General features: G+C 55.2%; 1 protein-coding gene across 1 annotated transcript; it reads right to left on the bottom strand.

Moving 5' to 3' along the window:
- Positions 1-259: 259 nt before the first annotated feature.
- ZNF696 (zinc finger protein 696) lies at positions 260-11,861 on the bottom strand. The gene is made up of 7 exons (XM_073220588.1): positions 11,786-11,861; positions 11,400-11,646; positions 11,172-11,227; positions 8,021-8,119; positions 6,704-6,781; positions 1,883-4,324; positions 260-1,422 (listed from the first exon to the last, which is right to left on the bottom strand). Exons 1-6 carry the CDS (start codon positions 11,859-11,861, stop codon positions 3,234-3,236), a joined length of 1,647 nt encoding a protein of 548 aa, XP_073076689.1. The 3' UTR covers positions 260-1,422; positions 1,883-3,233.
- Positions 11,862-20,421: the final 8,560 nt, after the last annotated feature.

The following is a 20,421-nucleotide window of genomic DNA, read 5'->3' on the forward strand; positions in this document are numbered from 1 at the left end:
TTAAACTGCTCAGAACACTCACGTCAGCTCACCATTCAGCAAAATCCTTGTAATGTATTGAACACTGTACTGAAAATGAAAAACAGTGGTTGTATGGGGACAGATGGCTGCACGGGGACAGGTGGTTGTCAGTGTGTTGGTGCTGACCCTCGTGACTGTGTGACTGCCTGGAAGCTGTGCTTGCTCCCCACCCAGCATCAGAGAGGATCACACTGTGTGTCACTGCTGGAAAGGGATCCAAATTCAAAACTGCAAGTAGTTTCCACTGAATGCATTTAGCTTTCATACCATCATAAAGTTGAAAAATCTTAATTCAGACCATCATATGTTGGGGACTGTCTGCATATTATTTGTGCACAAAGGGGAGGCAGTACACGAGTGTCTGAGAAAGGTGGCCTGGTCTAGTGGGCAGAGGCTTTGCAGCCTTGTGCTCCCTGTCCCTGAGCTCCCGGGCCACTGGAGCGCTTCCTTTTAGAGGCTGGGTTGAGATGTGTGTTGGTGACATTGAGCTCACTGGCTTCACGGGCAGTGAGAGGTTTGTACATTCACAGAGCTGTGCTGCCCTTAGCCATCGCCTTCTGGACATTTCCACCAGCTCAGAAACCAACCGGGTTCTGAGGGCCCCTTGGTTTGTGGGCTCATGTGTCTGCCCGCCTTTTCTCTGTCCTGGAGGCTCACTGGAGCTGTGGCCCATGTCGGCTTCCTGCCTTTCTGCTGCTCGACCTCCCCAATGTGGACAGACCTTGTTTTGTTGATCCATGCGTTTCCACTTCGTGGCTTTTGTGAGTAAAGCTGCTGTGAACACGCGGGTGAGTCTGTGTGTTCAGTTCTCATGGCCACACACCTAGGAGTGGAACTGCCGGGTCACCTGGTAGGTAACATTTTAAGAAAGCGCCAGGCTGACTGCACCATGGCTGCCCCCGTCGCCAGCAGCTCTCAACCTGAAGAAACTCAGAGCCTTGGCCCTGTTGGAGGGGGACCAGGAGGCTCAAGCTGGAATATGCATGCATATCCACAGGGTGACCCTGCAGGTCTGTCTCCTCTCCTGGAACTATGAGATCCAAGCCAGACCTTCTTCTGTTTACACATCTCTTTACATTTTCTGTCTGTGTCTGTGTCCTTGGCCTGGGGAGTATGCCGGATGCCTTTGGGCATGTCTCCCACTATACCCAAGTTTCCTGCAGCCCTGCCTCATCTGCTATTTAACCTGGGCATTTGGGGTTCTATGTCAGTAACTATATATTTCATTTCTAACAGTTGTTTAAAAACTCTCCTCCTCATGCCCAATGGTCTCGCTCTCTCGTGCCTAGTGCTGTCTGAACGCCACACTGGACCACCTGCTGCATCGGCCAGCAGTTCGGCAGCTGTTCTTTGTGGTGGTGTTTTCTGGGCTCTCGTTGAACTGGGCCTGTGTTCCTGCTTCTGTAAGATAATCGTTGCAGTTCATGAGCAGCAAGCAGCAACTGCTCTGCTCTACCGGGAGGCACGGTGATCCCGGGGCCCTTCCGCCTGAGGTCTTGGTGCAGCATGGGAGTCCCGGACTGTCCCCACCTCACCACTGGCCCCAGTCAGCAGCCCAGTCGCTGTGGCACCACTGGCTCTAAGCTTAGAGGACGCTGCCCTTACAGGCTGCAGCCTCTAGCCTAAGTGCACATCTTAAACAGGTGACATCCAGAGCCCTAGAACTGCTGCCTTGGGGTCCCTGCCAGCTGCAGGGCCCAGAATAACTCACTGCTGGTAGTTAAAACTACAGCAGACAACTGCTATTGCACAGCACCAAACCGTGGCCAGCTGGGACAGATGTGGCGCGTGACTCAGGGCCACTGACTGCTCAGCCCTGCCCTGGTCACCATGAGCTCTCAGAGACCTGAGGTCACCTCACCTGACTCGTGCCGCAGAGCCATGTGACATGCACCAAGACGCTTCCCCAACCGACACAGCTCTTCTTCCTATCTGGCAAGTGACATGCACACAGACGTAGAGCGCCACCCCACTGGGACGTGAAACGAGATCATAAAGGGCGCAGCCACTCAGACTGTTATTTTATATTAGTTTTTGTCTTCTGTCTCCAGCCACAGATCACAAGGTCCCATAGCACATTTCTTACACTCTCACATTCCCCTGGTGCACTCTGACCTGTGCTTTGTACACAGCGAATCTGCCCGCTGACTAAGTCTTTTGGGAGCCATCCCGGACACGCCTTCCCGGGAGCACAGCCTGCCTCCGCCAGCCCCAGGCCTCCTGTGCTCCTCGCCTGTATCCCCTCCTATCATGACTTCCACTGGGCACTGCTTACTCAGCTGTCGCCTCTCACCTGCAGAGCCCTTGGGCGCAGACGGATGGTGGCCATGTTCCCAACAGGACTGCCATTGAGCTGGGACAGCTCAGTGCTCAAGGATGGTTCGTTCAAAGTACAAATACCTCAGACTTCCCGCTTGTACTACCGTCACGAGGCTGAATTCCGCACGCTGTGTGCTCTGAGGTGGCGTGAAGACAAGTGGATCAGTGTCCCCCCCCGCCCAGCCAAGCCTGTGCTGCCTCTGCGCCTGCCTTTCACAGTGCCCCCCGTATTTACTTCCTCTCTGGTGCAGTGCCTCTTCTGTGCCGGCTGTACTAACACGTTCTGGCTACAAGGAGCTACACTTTGGTGGGGAGACACAGACACAAAGTACAGCTTTGATACAAGGTAGGCAGTGACTCTTGCCTTTAGGAAGTTCTGCGGGAATGAACCAGAACCACTGGTATGTGGATCAATCTCAGCAACATCAAGCAGAGGGAAGGAGGTCAGACACGCAAGAGTGCAGTGTGTCATACTGTTGTACTTACGTAAGGTTCTAGAACAAGCCAAACTATAGTGATGGACACAAGGTCATAAGCAGCCCGCGGATGAGGGCTGACTGGAAGGGACACAGGACTTTCCAAGTGCTGGGAATCCTCTACTTTGATAGAGTGGTGGTTATAAAGGTCCAAACAGGTTATGTCTGTCAGAACTCATAAAACCCATACTTAAGATCTATGCATTTTACCACATGCAAGTTGTATGTCAGGAAAAAAGTACTATGCAATTAACCTGGACATGTGTGCCACCATCAGAGCTACCGGCTTCCCGTCTAAGAAGCTTGCCTTCCCCAGGACTCCTGTCTCCTCTGACTGCTGGGCAGGGCGGCACAAACACTGGGGGCGTCCACGCAGGCAGAAAGCTGAACCTCCAGGGTTCACACTCGCCTGCAGGCTCACTCATCGCCGTGAACCCGCCGGTGCTGAATCAGATGAAAGCTCAGGCGGAAGGCTCGGCCGCACTTGCTGCAGTGGAAAGGCTTCTCCCCGGTGTGGACCCTCTGGTGCCGGAAGAAGCCTGACAGCGCCCGGAAGGCGCGGCCGCAGTGGCCGCACTGGTGGGGCTTCTCGCCTGTGTGGATGCGCCGGTGCTCCCTCAGGAAGGAGCTGCGGCTGAAGGCGCGGCCGCATTCGCCGCATGCATAGGGCCGCTCGCCCGTGTGGACCCGCTGGTGCTGGATGAGGTTGGAGCTCTGGCTGAAGGCCTTGCCGCACTCCCCACACACGTAGGGATTCTCCCCGTGGTGGGTCCTCCGGTGCCGAACAACATTGGAGCTGTGGACGAAGGCCTTCCCACACTCCCCGCACCCATACAGCCTCTCCCCGGTGTGCACCCGCTGGTGCTTGGCAGCATCCGACCTCTGGCTGAAGGCCTTGCCGCACTCGGTGCACGCGTACGGTTTCTCTCCTGTGTGCGTCCTCTGGTGTCTGACGAGGTTGAAGCTCTGGCTGAAGGCCTTCCCACACTCCCCGCACACATACGGCCTCTCCCCGTGGTGAGTCCGCTGGTGCCTGACGACGTGCGAGCTGTGGATGAAGGCCTTCCCGCAGTCGCTGCATTCGTAGGGCTTCCCCCCCGAGTGCATGCTCTGGTGTTTCACCACATCTGAGTAGCACTTGAAGCTCCTGTCGCAGCTGCTGCACTGGTAAGGCCGCCCTTTCCAGGGCACCCCCCGGTCTGCTAGGGAGCCGCTGTGCAGGGTGGCCTCTGACCCGCACACAGGGTGCTCCCGGACCCCCTGCCCTCCAGTTTCCTTGTAAATTACTGGTCCCCGAGGGGAAACCCTGGGCTTCTCTCTAGTGTCCTCAGTCCCACGACGGTCCAGAAGTCCCCGTGCCTGGGGCAGCCCTGGTGCACACTCCCCACTGCACCCCACTTCTGAAGTCTCCTGCTCTGGTGCTGACCCTGTGCTCCGAGCCCCACATTTGGCGGCTGGAGCTGCACTGCCGGAAGCCTGGCCACCATCTGGCACCTGTGCTGAGGAAGCTGGAAGGGAAGAATCAGAGACGTGCCATGAGGCATAAGAAACCCAGCTGAACAGGCCACAGTGGCATGTGAGCCCGAGTGGGGCTCAGCCATCTGCAGGAATGACAGAAACAACAGCAATGTGGTGGTGGACACCTGCCATTTGCCTGTCCAGTTCCCGCATCGCTTCCTCTCACTCCCTCACATCTGGGGTTGTGGGAACGGGCAGGGCTGGGAGAGGGCTCTCAGTGCCCCCTGGGGCTCCAGAGGGGCTCTCCTGCTTCTGTCTGCCCTCCCTGGGGCGCAGAGACAGGAGCCTGGCTGCACGTGCTCCCTTGTGCTGCCATCATGGCCTAGAAAGCAAAGTGGAATAAACTGGGACAGAGGCACTAGGAAGCACCCGACCTGGTCCCAGATTCCTGCTCCCACCCTAGACTCCCCAGGATAACCCCCTCAGCCCATCACACTGACAGAGCCTCTGCCCTGTGCAGGAGAATCCTTTCTCAGACAGAAATCAGTACCCAGAGAGCGCAGCAGTGACAGGATGGAGTCCTGGCCAGGCCAAGAGCCCCCAGCCCCTGCTGCCTGCCTGTGAAGCAGTAAGGCAGCTCCTGAAGCCAGGCCCTGCTGGCTCGCTCACACAAGAGCTGCGTCTACTGGGGTGTCACAATGCCAGGCACTTACTGCAGCCCACAGGGTGGCGGGTGCTGCAGGGAGCAGCTGGGGAGGTGACTCAGCAGGGCAGGGCCCCCAGAAAGTACATCAGCCGAGTTAAGTGAAGCCTTTGTGCCCACAGGCCATAACCTAAGCAGCTGAATGGCAGCCGTGAATTCTCAGCTGTGGCCTCCCAGTACTTTGACTGCTGATGCAACAGGTACCCACGTGGGCCATGCTGAGGATGATGCTACTCCAGGGCAGGTACTGCCCACAGCATTCCACTGATTCCCTAACAGGAGCTGTGGGACTGAGCCATGGCCGGCGGGAGGGGGTCCAGGCAGGGCGCTAAGAAACAGGCCCTCTGGGGGCCCAGCCGTAGGCTTGTGGTTTGGCAGACATGGAAGTTCAAGAAAGCGACTCATGGGTACTGGATATGAAGAGCCATTCACGACAGGAGGACGAGGTCACATGTGCTTTCTAGTCCCCTGGTCAGCCACAGGTCCTGTAAGCTGCTTGCCTCCCAGGGCAATCCCCAGGCACAGCGGCAACCCCTGGGGTCGTCGCAGTGAAAACTTCTCAGGGAACCCCGAAGAGCTGCAAACATGGGGTGCTTGTTCTCTACTGCTCTGTCTGCAAGCATCTGTTGTCATACCTAGAAGGGCTGCTCCCAGCGCCCAGCAGGTGGAGGCCAGGCAACTGCTCACTGCCTGCAGTGCCCAGGACAACCCACACAGGATCCTCCCATCTTGATGCCCACAGTGCCAAGGCTGAGAGGCCTTCTACCCAAGACCTCAGTTCCATGTCAGTGCTGCTGGCCATCCAGCAACACTGTGAGCTCCACAGGTCACCACTGACCTCGCTCTCACCATTCCTACCTCCAGGCCATTCATCTCATGGAAGAGGGTGGGTGGTTTGATTGTGAGTAACCTGTTTCTTTTTTTCCACTTTGCATGTGTTGATGTTTGCTAAAATCATTTAGTCCAAAGTTGCAGGATAGTGAGGAACCCCACATAGACCAGATCTGGCCAGACAATGTAGGAGGCCCAACCTGGGAGTCCCGGGCTTAAGGGCAGCACCATGACAGGATGAGGTTATGCGTGGACACAGGGTAGCTGAGTCACGTGACACAGGGGTTCTCTGACTTCCAGGGAGAAGAGATGACAGGTGTGCTGGGGGTGTGTGTGCAGGTATGTTCTGGGCAGCCATGGTTATATTTTACGCAGGCTCCCAATACTGGACAAGAAACATCACAATATGACCGTGAAAAGGCTTGCGTCGGCCCTCATTTCCTTGCTAAAATAAGATGGCATTGCTGTCTGCACTGACGGCACTGCACTGTCATAACAGAAACAACAAGGGTCAGCTTGGACACCCCTCAGGCGTGGCTTTAAATCCTCACAAAGGAGGGGCCTGGAGCCTAAAGAGGAGCTGACAGCCAGGAGGCCAGCCAACTCTGAACCCATGCCAGCCACCACTGCTGGGCCCTGGGGAACCAATGCCAAGAATGAATATTCTCATTCTCAGAAGTCTCCAGGTGGAGGCCACACAGAGAGAGTGCCGCGTGCAGGAGCACAGAGGAATGACAGACAGTGTGGGAAAGGAAGCGGGCAGGCGAGGCTGCCCGGCCCAGCCACAGTCCCTTGGTGGCTGGGCGCCCAGACCCAGGGAGCCCCACTTCCTAGGCTGTTTTCACCTGCCTGACCCTGCGGGGCCTCTCCCAGGTCCTGTAAGCCTGGTGCTCACCTGGGCATGCATCCATCAGGGCAGCTCTCTCTGTGGCGTCCTGGGGACTCAGGCCCGGGGGTCCTCCTTGCTGAAACCCTGCAGAAACACCAGGAGGGGACACCTTGGGTAAAAGAGAAGAAAAGGGGGGAGGATGGCAGGGAGGCTGGAGGTGAGGTCAGAATGCCTTTAGAGGAGAGGGTCAGGGCTGCCCCTGGGGGACACTGAAGGAGCCATGTCACCTACTGACCTTGTTTGTCACTAGAGATGAAGGTCCTGACTAAACAGACGCCCAGAAGCAGTATTCTGGGAACTTGGGGCCGTGCTTACTGCTTTCCCTCTGCCCCGCAGACTCACAGCAAAGCTGGGTGGGGCAGCACCTGCCAGCTGCCTGCTGTGGTCTCGCCTGCGATGGGCAAGCCCGGCACCTTCAATCAGTCCCCAATGTCTGCAGAAAGATCTATGGATTTTAAAGTTTTCTTAATAATTATCAAGATTTGAATATAAAAGTAAGAACCCCCCCCAAAATAAGAAAAAATTATTTGAATGGCGCAACTTTGGATTGAGGAGTGATTTTGCTAAGCTTAACACCAAAGGTAAAGTCTGAGAGATTTAACTACATAAAATTTAGTACAAAACACAAGCAGATAAGGGAAGTGGGACTGTCTGCAATATAAATATTCACGTCCTTAATATCTGAAGATCAGTGGGTACTAATGGGGAAGCATGAAAAATGGGTAAGTCACATACGGGCAACCTGCAAAAGCAAGCAGGTGGCCAATGCACTTTAAGTATCAGCCCCACATTTGTCCCACTCCACTGCAGCTAAACGTAATAAAAAATTTTTTTTTTACTCTACAAGTAGAAAATACTTAAAAACGGTAGCCCCTTATGAGCAAGATGAGGGGACAGGTACTCACACAGCTGGAAGGAGGATGAACACCACTAGGCTGGCAGCGAATGCCGCAATGCAGGGAGGCCTCAAGAGTCGGACTAGGATTGCACTTGGGAAATCTATCCGACACTGAATCAGGGATGTTTGCAGATTTTACCTACTGGATATTTCACATCCTACTTGTTTATAGAAGAAACCTTGGAAATCTAATTTCAAGTAAAGAACAGGGAAGGTTAACAAATGCCAGCAGCTGGGAATGACGTGACCCCTGGTAGCTGTCACAGTGGCACGTGTGGGCCTGTCCCGGGGCGTCACACTGGCCAGGAGGAGGGGACCCTGTCCCAGGGTGTCACACTGGGCGGGGTGGGGTTGCTGTCCACAGGCTGTGGTCGTCTTTCCCAAACCCAGGGAGCGCCCAGGACCACCCCGCGAGCCCCACTTACCTACCACCACACCGCCGCCGGAAGCACCGCCCCCCACGTCCGCTGCGCGCACTTCCGGTCGACGCTCTAGGCCGTCGGAGGACTGTGTGCTCAATTGCCCTGGAGGCCGGCCCCCACCCCCATCCCCTCCGGCCTATCCGCAATGCGGTTCCCTGTCGCGGCAGTGCGGTGCCACCGCCCCCAGGGGCCTCCTAGCCATCCCCGCCTGGACTCCATCGCCTCCAGCCAGCTCCAGGGATGAGGTTAGGAGAGTCAGTGGGTTCGGTGGCCGAGCTGACTGGGGAACGAATGGAGGCAGGCAGCGGTGCCAGTGGAGAAGGGGGCGCGCCATGGGGTAAGGAGGCAGGCCCAGGTAAGGGACAGCGGGGGTCAGGGTCAGGAAGCTTCCCCTTGGAGGAGAGCTAGAGAAAACCGGCCCCAGGCCGGGCCTGGCCACTGGTCCCCAGCATGTGGATCCCCCTTCACAAGCTTAAGGCAGCGAAGAAATCCCCTCTCCTGGCCCCCCTTAAGGCACTTTCTCCTCTCAGCTTCTGGGACAACCCCACTTCACGTTTCCCTGGCCACTGATGCACGGTGACCACACCCTTAGGGGTTTGAAGCAAGCTGGGATTATGATCTCGTGGTTCCTTTGGGCCTTGAGCCTGGGCACAACCTGGACTGGTCCTGTTCTTAGGGTCTCCCTTGGGTCGCAGCCAGGGTGTCTGCTGGTCTCCCCGGAGGGCTCAATGGGGAAGCATCTGCTCCCAAAGTCCCATGGTTGTCAGCAGGGTTTGGCCCCTAAGGATGGGAGTCCTGTGGTTTGGACATGTGGGTTGGGGTACGGGTGCTCCTACAGGCGGAGTCCTTGGGCTTCTCCACAGATGGGTGCTCTCATGTTTATCACTGCTGAGAAACCTTTGCAGCACCTGCCAGACACATGCCATGGGGCTGGGCTAAGGGGCATGTCCCCAGCCCCAACTCAGTTGCCCCTCCATGTCCTAGGCATTCTCCTGTCAATGAGAAGTCCCTCCTCAACCACCTCATTCTAATGTGCTTCCAGAAGCCCTAGAGCCCAGAGAGCCCCTGCTCTCTGACAATGTCTCTTTGTAAGAGCTCCTTCTAGAAAGCCTTTCTCTGGTGTTCCCCCCGTTCTCAGCCCACTCACCAAACAGAGCTTTTCCCCAGCAGGCCCAGGGTTACCTGAAGGGCCTGCTCTTCACTTCTGCTGGGGGGCCCTCCTCTCATGCGTCCTGGTCACAGTGCTCCTTCCTTCTGGGGGTGCTTTTCTCTCGATATGCCCCTAGATCACTCTGGAACCCTCCCTATTGCCACCCCCCAGGATGGGCCTGTGACCAGTCTCTCTAGGGGTTTTCACAGAAAAACTGGGGAGGTTCCTGTCCTCTGCAGTCCTGGGCTAAGATGGCTGTAGACCCGGGGAAGGCCAGTCAGCAGCTGGAGCCCGAGGCCACGTGAGGCCCTGCAGAGATGAGAGGTGGAGTGATGACAAGAGACAACGCCTGGACTCCTTGGGTTCCCTTGGTCCTTCCAGGTCCGCCTGCTGCCCACACGGTGCTGAGGATCCACTCAACTTCAGGAGCTCAGGCCCCAGGCCTCAGAGAGCCAGCAAGTGTCCAGACTCGCTGGGAAGCTTCTGGGGACCAGACAGGCTGGGCAGGCGGTAAGGGGAGGAGGCCCAACTCCTAGTGACTGGCCATGGCCCTAACCATGCTCATGGTCTGTCTGTCCCTCCAAGAATTCAGTCCTCATGAGTGTTGCAGAGAGCAGAAGCCCCAGCTACACCCACCTTCGATAGCCCCTTCCTGGGTCAATCACCATGAGATCTGGGTCTCCAGAGGAGGGAGCTAGCCACAGGAAAGGGGGGCCGACACCCAGCACTCTGGCAGGATAAGCCAGGTCACACCGCGCTAATAGGCAAGCACCAAATCCCCTTGGCTGGAAATACAGAAGCCCATGTTCACTGCTGGCTGCTGGGCTGTCACCCCTGGGCCTCCCTCATTCAGGGCCAGGTGGACAGAGCATCACTGGAACACCGCTGGCTCTGCCAGGTTCCCATTACTGCCCAAGAGCAAGTCTTCGGCATGGCGGGGCTCATGAGAACTGGGGTGTACGGTTCTGCTACAGTTTGGGGGAGGAGTTGGGAGAGCAAGGCCACAGAGGTGGTCAGCCCAGGGCCGGAAGGAATGGGGCCCCGGCAGTTTGAAACCCCTCATCGCCAGAACAGACCAGAAATAGCTTCAGAATGAAGAGGGATGGGCAGAATGCAGACCACAGCCTTCAGGTCCCCCAGTGGGTGAAGGGTGGCTGAGTGCACCATGTGCGCCCTGCTCACAGGACAGGGCAGCCCTCCCCCAGGGCAGAGGGCTGCAGCCCCAGGCCCCGGGCCCCCCTGGGGCCTCTCCCACAATCCCAGAGTGTGCACCTGCCAGCCCACCCGCCACTTCTTGCGTCATCTTTTTCACTGCCAGCTGTGTCAGTAAACACTTTGGGGCACATGCCTGCCTCATACTGAATTATTTGCAACAAATCATAAAAATTACAAAACATTCCTAAAAATTAAAGCATTTAAAGAATAAAAATCGGGGTTTTCCTCCGCATCTCAGGGGAACAGTGCAGGTATTCTGGGAGGGCTGCTCTTCCCCAGGCAACATTCCCAGCACCCAGGCCTGACCTCGCGCTGCCCAGCCGCTGCCCCCTGCCCCAAGCCCCGGCTCGCAGGTGCGGTACCTTCAGCCATTCCTGTAAATGGACAAAATGGACGAGAATGCATCTGGGATTAAGAGCCAGGGGCCCGAGCACACTATTTTTGGAGAGGGTCAGTTACCACCTATTAACCTTTTTAAAAAGTAACCCTTTACAAATGTAAGACCAACGCACACGGATGGCTGTCCACCATCAGGCCGCAGGTGCTGGTTGGGACTCGTACCGGCTGCCCTGCGTCCTTCGTTTCCCTGTGTGTCCTCTCACAGCAAGGTCGTTAGGCCCCCCCAAGGAGGGGAGGGGCGCGAAGGCTGGACAGGGTCGGGGTGGGCGGCGCGCAGGCAGCCTGACCGGGGACACCGCGAGCCGGAGCTCAGGGTGCGCAGCGGAACGGCCCTCCCGGCCAGGGGCGTAAGAAGCCCCGCACGGCCCTGAAGGCCTGGCGCATCCGCACCTGCGAAGGGCCTCTCGCCTGGGCGGATCCTCTGGTGGTGCCTCAGCACATCCGACCTGCGGCCAGAAGCGCCCCGGCGCTGGCTGGCATCCCCCCAGTCCGCGCTCCCAGGCCTCGGCGCCCGCTGCCCGGGCAGAGCGCTCACTGGCCCAGCTGGGCCTCCCCACACCTGCTGGGTGCTGAGGGGCCCTCCAGCCTGTCCCAGCGATGGGGCTCCTGCCTGCTCACTCCTCCTGGTGGGTCACCAGGCTCATGGTGGCGCTGGCTTTGCTTCTGGGCTCGTGTTGATGGCCCATCTCCTCCCTGGGACGGGCCTGGTCCTGGGTGGCAGTCTGGCCCACCCTCGGGAACCACCACTGCTTCTGCACGACCAGCAAGTTCCCAGGCTTTGCCCCAGGACCCCCTGGGCTCCACCTCCTCCGGGGTTTGTGCCCACTCATCTGCTCCTCCTCATTCTGGGTTCCATCCTCAAGGTCTGAAACCAGAAAGGGGCAGCAGAGGTCACCAGACTCTGAACCAGAGAATGAACCTCCAGATAAGGCACCATCATCTCATTTAAATCTGGGAAAGGGCACTAGGGAGTTAGGACATCTGTCCAGGATGGGAAAGGGCACCGATGGGATTGAGGCCAGGGCGGTGGGGCGGCAGCTGCCACACGGGAAAAGGGATGGAGGCGTGGACCCGGAACATCCCAACTCCCACACACGTCACTGCCACTGTGACACTGTGGAGTCCGTCCGGCCTCAGACACCTCCCGCAGGGGACAGGAACCAATGGGGACCGCAGGGTGTGCGCATCCCCTGCCAGGCTGTTGTGACCGTCCCAAGGTGGAAGGTGTGGAGCGCCGTCCAAGACGAGGCCTCAGAGCTGTTGTGGGGAGACAAGCCTGCTGCCCTCATGACTGCACTGCCCGCCTCTGGGCTGCTGGCCAGAGCACTCCGCAGCCTGTGTGCAGACCGAAGATGGACCTGCAGCCGCGGGTATGGATGTCTGCCTCTTGCCCCCTGTGCTGAGGTGACAAAGCTTCATCCTTGACATTACCTGCAGTCCGCCTGTTTTTCCTAAAAATAGGGCAGGTCTGGGCAAGTTGAGTAGAGGCTTTGTCCCTCCTTTCCCTCAAACTACACTGAAAAGACAAACAGCTCGTAAGGAATGGACTGCAGAGCAGCATAGCCCCGGGAGGCCTCACCCCGGCAGCACTAGGCTGAGCAGCCCATGGACAGGGCACTGGCCCGGAGCTGCGGGCCTCTGCAGGGGTTGCACACGGCTGTGGGAGGGCCAAGGGGGCCACCACAGACCCACCCTGACATGGGCAGGCAGGGGTAGTGCCTGGGGCCTTAGGGAGACCTCCCAAGGTGGGGAATGGGTAAGGAGTCTCAGCTTCAAGGCCAGGTGCCTCTAGGAGAGGTGCCCCAAGCAAGGAATACGGCAGAGCTGGTGACAGGACAGTGGGCTCAAGTCAGGGTGAGCCTGGCCTAGCCCCCCCATCCCTCTGCTGTTTTCCCACAGGGCAGGCCCCGAGCATCTCAGGAGGCCCTGGGATGACTTCTAGAATTCCAGTGAGGACATTACAAATGGAATCACTAAAAAGAAGGAAAGAGCTCAGAGAAAGGTTCCAGTGTCACAGATGAGGTCATAAATCTGCAGAGCGCAGAAGGAATGGAAGGAAAGGCATCTCCATCCCCTGGTGGGACGAGCAGAAGCAGGGGACAGTCAGTAGCTCCCAGGAGCTGAGGGGTCAGCCCCACAGCCCCAGGGACCTGAGTCCCACCTCCAGCCTAAATGGGCCTGGCCAAGGACCCTGGGCTCCAAGTGAGGACATGCCTGGGCCGACACTTGAACAGCAGCCGGTGAGGCCTGGACTCCTGACCCCCAGGGTCTGTGAGATAGCAAAAGGGATGTCTGAGAGAGGATTCCCAGTGAGACACCTGGTGGCCCTAGAAAATCGACTTTGATGAGGGGAAGTCACCGCACATGGAGACTCAGCAGACACTTAGGCCAGTCCTGAGGGGCATGTCAGGGCTGTGGGGTCAGGGAACCGCCCCCCACCCCCAGGACCTGCTCCTGCTGTGCTGGGTGCTCAGGACACAGAGATATCAGGGCATCACAGTGCCTGTCCTTGGGGGCTCACAAAAGAGGGCAGGGACATGGAAGACATGCTGTCATGGCGCAGCAGGTGCCAGGCAGCGGTGCGCATAGGGTCACTTCAGGAGCAGAGACAAGTGAGCAGCTGACTCCTTCAAGAGTGAGGCCTCTGCAGGTGCCTGCAGAGCTGGGGATGAAGCTTGAGGAGGGAGGGAAGGTAGCACGGTGAGGGCGAAGGGAAAGGAGAGGGCACAGGGCCCTGCCGCTGATTCCCCGGAGCCCCCCCGAGGACCCCAGCTAAGAAGAGCTGGGACCTGAGAGGTCTGGGAGGGAAAAGTGACTGAGACAGACAATCTTGAGAAGCAAAAGTGGGATCAAAGCAACGATGTTCATGTTGAGAAACTATGTGAATTTTTAGTCATCTTTAAAGTACAAGTTAGAATAATTTGCTAGGATTTCATTGTACACTATTTCTTGTCAACTCTTCCTTAAAAGTTTTCGTAAAAAGCAAACAAGGCTAAAGAGCAACAGCACAGGGACAGGGGAGCAACGGAGACACAGGGCAGGGCCAGAAAGGCAGGCTCTCTCCTACCGGTCTCCTGAAGAAGAGGCCTGGATTGGGGACCGTGAATGGCGCGGGGACTGTGGCAGTGAGCCAGTAGCCCCCTGCCCCACGTGTGTGGGTCTCAAACTCACTGCGCTGAGCAAAGGAAGCCAGACCCAAGGCAGTGCATATGCTACAACTCCATTTCTCCAAAGTCACACAGTGGTGGCACCACGCAGAAGCTAGAGGGGTGGTCCCATTGGGGTGACTGGAGGGGAGTTCTGCAAAGTCCTACATGTTCACCTGGGTGGGTTTACGAGATGTACAAAGTCAAATAGTACACTTAAGGTGTGGGAATTTCAAAGATGTTAAGCTACACCCTAATGAAACATTTAAAAACACCACCACCATATCCCAGGAAAAATCATGTAATGTGTCAACAGCAGCATGCATCCTGGTGAAGCTATGCAAGTTGGGGGATAAGGGAAGATGGGATGGGTTCCTGCATGGTGAGCACATAGCACATGCTCAGCGAAGGCGTGAAAGGCAAAACCCCCAACCACAAACAGAGGGGGATCCTGAGAACTTCACATGCCCCCAAGCTGTTCTTCAAGAGTGAGGGTGATGGAGAGTGTCCCCGTGCTTTTTAATTTTTTTAAATTTTGGTATCATTAATCTACAATTACATGAAGAACATTATGTTTACTAGGCTCCCCCCTTCACCACGTCCCCCCCACATACCCATTCACAGTCACTGTCCATCAGTGTAGTAAGATGCTGTAAGATCACTACTTGTCTTCTCTGTGTTGCACAGCCCTCCCCGTGCCCTCCCCCACATTATACATCCTAATCCTAAGGCCCCCTTTCTTTTCCCCCCACCCTTATCCCTCCCTTCCCACCCATCCTCCCCAATCTCTTTCCCTTTGGTAACTGTTAGTCCATTCTTGGGTTCTGTGATTCTGCTGCTGTTTTGTTCCTCCAGTTTTCCTTTGTTCTTATACTCCACATATGAGTGAAATCATTTGGTACTTGTCTTTCTCTGCGTGGCTTATTTCACTGAGCATAATACCCTCTAACTCCATCCATGTTGTTGCGAATGGTACGATCTGTTTTTTTCTTATGGCTGAGTAATATTCCATTGTGTATATGTACCACACCTTTATCCATTCATCTACTGATGGACATTTAGGTTGCTTCCATATATTGGCTATTGTAAATAGTGCAGCCATAAACATAGGGGTGCATCTGTCTTTTTCAAACTGGAGTGCTGCATTCTTAGGGTAAATTCCTAGAAGTGGAATTCCTGAGTCAAATGGTATTTCTATTTTGAGCATTCTGAGGAACCTCCATACTGCTTTCCACAATGGTTGAACTAATTTACATTCCCACCAGCAGTGTAGGAGGGTTCCCCTTTCTCCACAACCTCGCCAACATTTGTTGTTTGTCTTTTCAATGGTGGCCATCCTTACTGGTATGAAGTGATATCTCATTGTGGTTTTAATTTGCATTTTTCTGATAATTAGTGATGTGGAGCATCTTTTCATGTGTCTGTTGGCCATCTAAATTTCTTCTTTAGAGAACTGTCTATTTAGCTCCTCTGCCCATTTTTTAATTGGATTATTTGCTTTTTGTTTGTTGAGGTGTGTGAGCTCTTTATATATTTTGGATGTCAATCCTTTATCAGATCTGTCATTTATGAGTATATTCTCCCATACTGTAGGATACCTTTTTGTTCTATTGATGGTGTCCTTTGCTGTACAGAAGCTTTTTAGCTTGATATAGTCCCACTTGTTCATTTTTGCTTTTGTTTCCCTTGCCCAGGGAGATATGTTCATGAAGAAGTCATTCATGTTTATGTCCATGAGATTTTTGCCTATGTTTTTTTCTAAGAGTTTTATGGTTTCATGACTTGCATTCAGGTCTTTGATCCATTTCGAATTTACTTTCGTGTATGGGGTTAGACAGTGACCCAGTTTCATTCTCTTACATGTAGTTGTCCAGTTCTGCCAGCACCATCTGTTGAAGAGACTGTCATTTCTCCATTGTATGTCCATGGCTCCTTTATCGTATATTAATTGGCCATATGTGTTTGGGGTCTCTATTCTGTTCCACTGGTTTGTGGCTCTGTTCTTGTGCCAGTACCAAATTGTTTTGATTACTGTGGCTTTGTAGTAGAGCTTGAAGTTGGGGATTGAGCACCCCCCCCCACTTTATTCTTTCTTCTCAGGATTGCTTTGGCTATTCGGGGTCTTTGGTGGTCCCATATGAATTTTTGAACTATTTGTTCCAGTTCATTGAAGAATGCTGCTGGTAATTTGATAGGGATTGCATCGAATCTCTATATTGCTTTGGGCAGGATGGCCATTTTGACGATAATTAATTCTTCCTAGCCAGGAGCATGGGATGAGTTTCCATTTGTTAGTGTCCTCTTTAATTTCTCTTAAGAGTGTCTTGTAGTTTTCAGGGTATAGGTCTTTCACTTCCTTGGTTAGGTTTATTCCTAGGTATTTTGTTCTTTTTGATGCTATTGTGAATGGAACTGTTTTCCTGATTTCTCTATTAGTTCATTGTTAATGTATTGGAAAGCCACAGATTTCTGTGTGTTAATTTTGTATCCTGCAACTTTGCTGTATTCCGATATCAGTTCTAGTAGTTTTTCAGTGGAGTCTTTAGGGTTTTTTATGTACAATATCATGTCATCTGCAAATAATGACAGTTTGACTTCTTCTTTACCAATCTGGATTCCTTGTATTTCTTTGTTTTGTCTGATTGCCGTGGCTAGGACCTCCAGTACTATGTTGAATAACAGTGGGGAGAGTGGCATCTCTGTCTTGTTCCCGATCTCAGAGGAAAAGCTTTCAGCCTCTCGCTGTTCAGTATGATGTTAGCTGTGGGTTTATCATATGTGGCCTTTATTATGTTGAGGTACTTGCCCTCTATGCCCATTTTGTTGAGTTTTTATCATGAATGGATGTTGAATTTTGTTGAATGCTTTTTCAGCATCTATGGAGATGATCATGTGGTTTTTGTCCCTGTGCTTTTGGGCACTGAGAAATGCTCTTCCCGCTCTATCCATGCTGCCCTTTCCCAGGCAGGAGCTGAGCTCAGGGTCCTGCCCGGTGGACGAGGGGATCAGAGTCCAGAATCTGCCCTTCCCACCTACATGTCACTACAGTGAAATCCTTAGGGCTACCACCTGGGTGCTGGTCATTGTGCACTGGCTGGACGCTGCCCGGTGATGGAGGGGGTGCCTCATCCCACAGGACTGCCTGAGGGTCAGGCGTGCCAGGAGCAGAATAGCAGCCTTGCACAGAATGCACATGGCTGAATGGGGTCCTGGGTGAGGCATACCTGAGGCTGATGCTGGTCCCTGCGGGCATTAGCTGCATAATCTGGACAAATGATTCACTGGGTTGGAAATCATGGGACAAATTACCACCAAAAGTCCCTACTCTATGCGTACTCGTGGATGCCCGTCCTCGTACTTAGGGGTTGTGTGACTCTAGGGCAGAGACGGCAGTTTTCCATCTCGGCAGCTGGGGCCCGGCACTCAGTGCTGACCTAGTGAGTGGATGGCTTGTCCCCTGATGGTCACAGCAAACTGTGTGAGGGAGGAGGGGGTGGGGTGGAGTGGAAGCCATCGTTTGAGAGCATAGGGCTCAGAACCCTAGGGCTGGGTGAGGCAGTCGTAAGTCTTCTGTGAGCCTTAGTTTCCGGCCTGTAAGTCAGGGAAACTTCAGTGGGTGGTGCTGGACGTGTTGCTGCTAAGGTGCAGAGGGCTTACAGCGTTCTCCCGGCAAATCTGAGACCTTCAGGACAGTGTGTTATTTCAGGGTGAGGTTAGTTATTGCGTTTATCAACAGCAACGACAGGAAACTGCCACGCAGAGCCTAAAAGGTTGACGGAAAATGTGTGCAAACACTCCCTGATTAGTTGCTGATTAGTTGTTTACTTTGTTGGGGAGAGGTGTTGTTTTTCCCACACTTTCCAAATTTTCTTTAAAGAGCATGAACTCCTACAATGAAAACAAGCCCCTACACTCTATTCAAGAAAAAGAAATCTGTTTAAACCTGTGCTCCTGGAAGACCAGACGTCAATTTCCCTGAGATCTAGGGTCTGGCTGAACCATGGGACGTGTGGGCGGGGGACTCAGCAGGGCGCAAGGAGGCTGCACGCCGAGTGTCCGAAGATGTCAGGGTCAGGGCCTGTGGCCCGAGGGACAAAGGCTAGGGCCCGAGAGGGTGTACCGTGTCACAGCGGCTGCCAGAGCCGCCTCGGCGGGATGCCGACGGCCTGCGGCTCTGTGCGCAGGTCCTGAGGAAGCAGTGCCAGCTTGCCGGGGGTGGGGGGGTCCGTCCCTGCACGCCAGCGGCCTCCTCGCAGAGGGAAGCGGCCTTCCGCGGGAGGTGCGCATCTTTCAGCGGGCCTCCTTCAGCTGCAGAGGGCCGGAAGAGCACGGTGCCCGCTGGGCGTGCCGACGGCGGAAGGGAAGGCTCGACGAGCCCGACGTCCAGCACCCGGCCCCGCCCCAGGCCCCGAGGCGCGCGCCGTGGAGCCGCACACCCGCCGGCGGCCGGGGCCCACGAGCCGGAGTCGGAAGCGCGCCACGCCCACAGCAAGCCCCGCCCCGCGCCGCCGGCCCTTGCGGCCGCTCTAGGAAGCTCGGGGGGCTTGCTCGGAGGCCCGGCCCGACGGACGCGTCCGGGGAACCGGCCCAGGAGAGCGGCGGAGGGCACACACTCGGAAGCCCCTCCCGGGGGAACCATCCACGGACACACTCGGAGGCCTCGCCGGAGGAACCGCCCGGGGACCCTCCCGGGGGCAAGCCCGGAGCAGGAGGGCCCGGAGCTGTCCGAGGTGCTGCGTTGCGCGGCGCGATGTGGCCTGAGTATGGGTGGTGTGGCAGAGACCCTGCAGGAACCCAGCAAGGCGACGCGGCGCGTAGGACTCTGACGGCCGTAGGAAGGGCTTTGGGAAGCAAGCGAGGGGCACCATCTAATGTAGGAATCCAGCCGACCAGTTTGGTCTACGGTTGGTGGCGGAAACGGAGGCGAGTTCTGGGTAGTCGGAGTGGTCTAGGGGAGGAATGGCGCGTGCTGGCCTGGACTGGGGTGGGAATATCACCGTTCACTCCTAAAGCAGGTCCACACACCCTGCGGCCAGCTGAATGGACTGCTTAGGGAAGAACTACAGGGGGAAGGAGAGGTCCCTGGGCATGACGGCTCCTTCAAATCCTGAGGACCCTTCCTATGGACGACAGGCCCAGAGAGCAGAGCTGGGGACGGCTGGCGAAAGGGCAAATTCTGGCCCAAGCCAAGGTTGTCCAGTGGTTCAAGTTGCTTGGCCAGGTGGTGTCTGAGTAGGACCTGTGGAGGCGCGCCTGCTCTGAGGGGCTGAGTGAGGTCAGACGTTCCCAAACCTAGCGCACTGTCAACATCACTGGGGGTGCTGAAACTAAATCCATTCTCTGGCTTCACCCCAGGTTTACCAAGTCAGTCATCGGGTGATGCCTAGGAATCTGTGATTTTCAGTGAGCTTCCTAGGTGATGTAACTGGGTGATTCCTCAGTGGGTTTTTACATCCCATGAAACAAGATGGTAGAAAAGGCAAAGCAAGGGGCCTTACGAGAGGCCAGTGCTTAATAACAATTTGCTGAGATCAGCATGCAACCTCCAAAACACAAGGCAGGGGGTCACACAGAGTCTTTCCAAGCAAGAGATGCACTTGAACAAAGGGGAGAGTGCTCTGTGAAATGAATAGGAACACATCCGTTCTCTCAAAACACTGCAGAGAAGCCTCCCTTGGACCTTTGGTGGGGCCTCTAGCAGCTACAGCAGACAGCTCTCAGCCTCTTTCCCAACCAAGTTGTACTGGACTCAGCTTATGAGTAAGGCACACAACCTCTAGGATCAGAGGATGGAAGGGCATCCATTCTCACTCTGGAGCGATCTGCACATGTATAGGATGTGTTGAGATCCCTGTAATCAGTGTCAGCTGGCACTATTTGCACACAATACCTCAGAAGTTGCTCTAGGAAAACATGGTCAAGTCCCTAAGAAACATGCCCCCTTTCTAGACCATGACTCCAAGGAAATCCCTCCACGAGCTCGCTTTGGGGTGCATCCCCAGCCAGGACATCTTTGCCTAAAGGCTTTGTCATGGCACTCTGTTGCAGCAGAGTGGGGTGGGAATCCTTAGTGCCATTTCTCGGATTTCAAAGACAATCCTTGATGGTTATTTCCCACATGGTGATACTGACAGGGATCCTCTCCATTATGAACTGATGCCTCTCCCCGTTCCCTGCATCATAGTGCCCTCCCTCACCCCAGGGTGAACCCCTCGGGCTTTACCACAATCACAGCACCTACATGTGAACTATTATGGCCGACAAGCTGACCCTGAACAGAAGGCTTCTTCCCAGTGTGATTTCTCTGATGCTGAACTGAGTCTGAGCACCCAGTGAAGCCCTTCCCACATTCACGAAATTCACGAGGCCTTCTTCTCTTCTAATTCTCTAACGTTTTGTTACACTCGACATCCAATGAAGGGTCTGTCCACCTTGATCGCATGTATAGGGTGTCTCTCTATTGAGACATATCTGATGCTTCCAGACATCCCTGG

The sequence above is a fragment of the Manis javanica genome, chromosome 2 (genome assembly GCF_040802235.1).
Source record: "Manis javanica isolate MJ-LG chromosome 2, MJ_LKY, whole genome shotgun sequence".
Taxonomy (NCBI): Eukaryota; Metazoa; Chordata; class Mammalia; order Pholidota; family Manidae; genus Manis; species Manis javanica.

What these genes read in the sequence shown, in the direction of transcription:
- ZNF696 (XM_073220588.1), bottom strand. Translation starts at nt 11,861, where the DNA reads ATGTTCCGGGTCCACGCCTCCATCCCTTTTCCCGTGTGGCAGCTGCCG. An exon ending in CCCTGGCCTCAATCCCATCG is followed by an intron (nt 11,647 to 11,785) that starts GTGCCCTTTCCC and finishes TTCTGGTTTCAG; the next exon opens with ACCTTGAGGATGGAACCCAG. An exon ending in AGGCGAGAGGCCCTTCGCAG is followed by an intron (nt 8,120 to 11,171) that starts GTGCGGATGCGC and finishes GCCGGCCTCCAG; the next exon opens with GGCAATTGAGCACACAGTCC.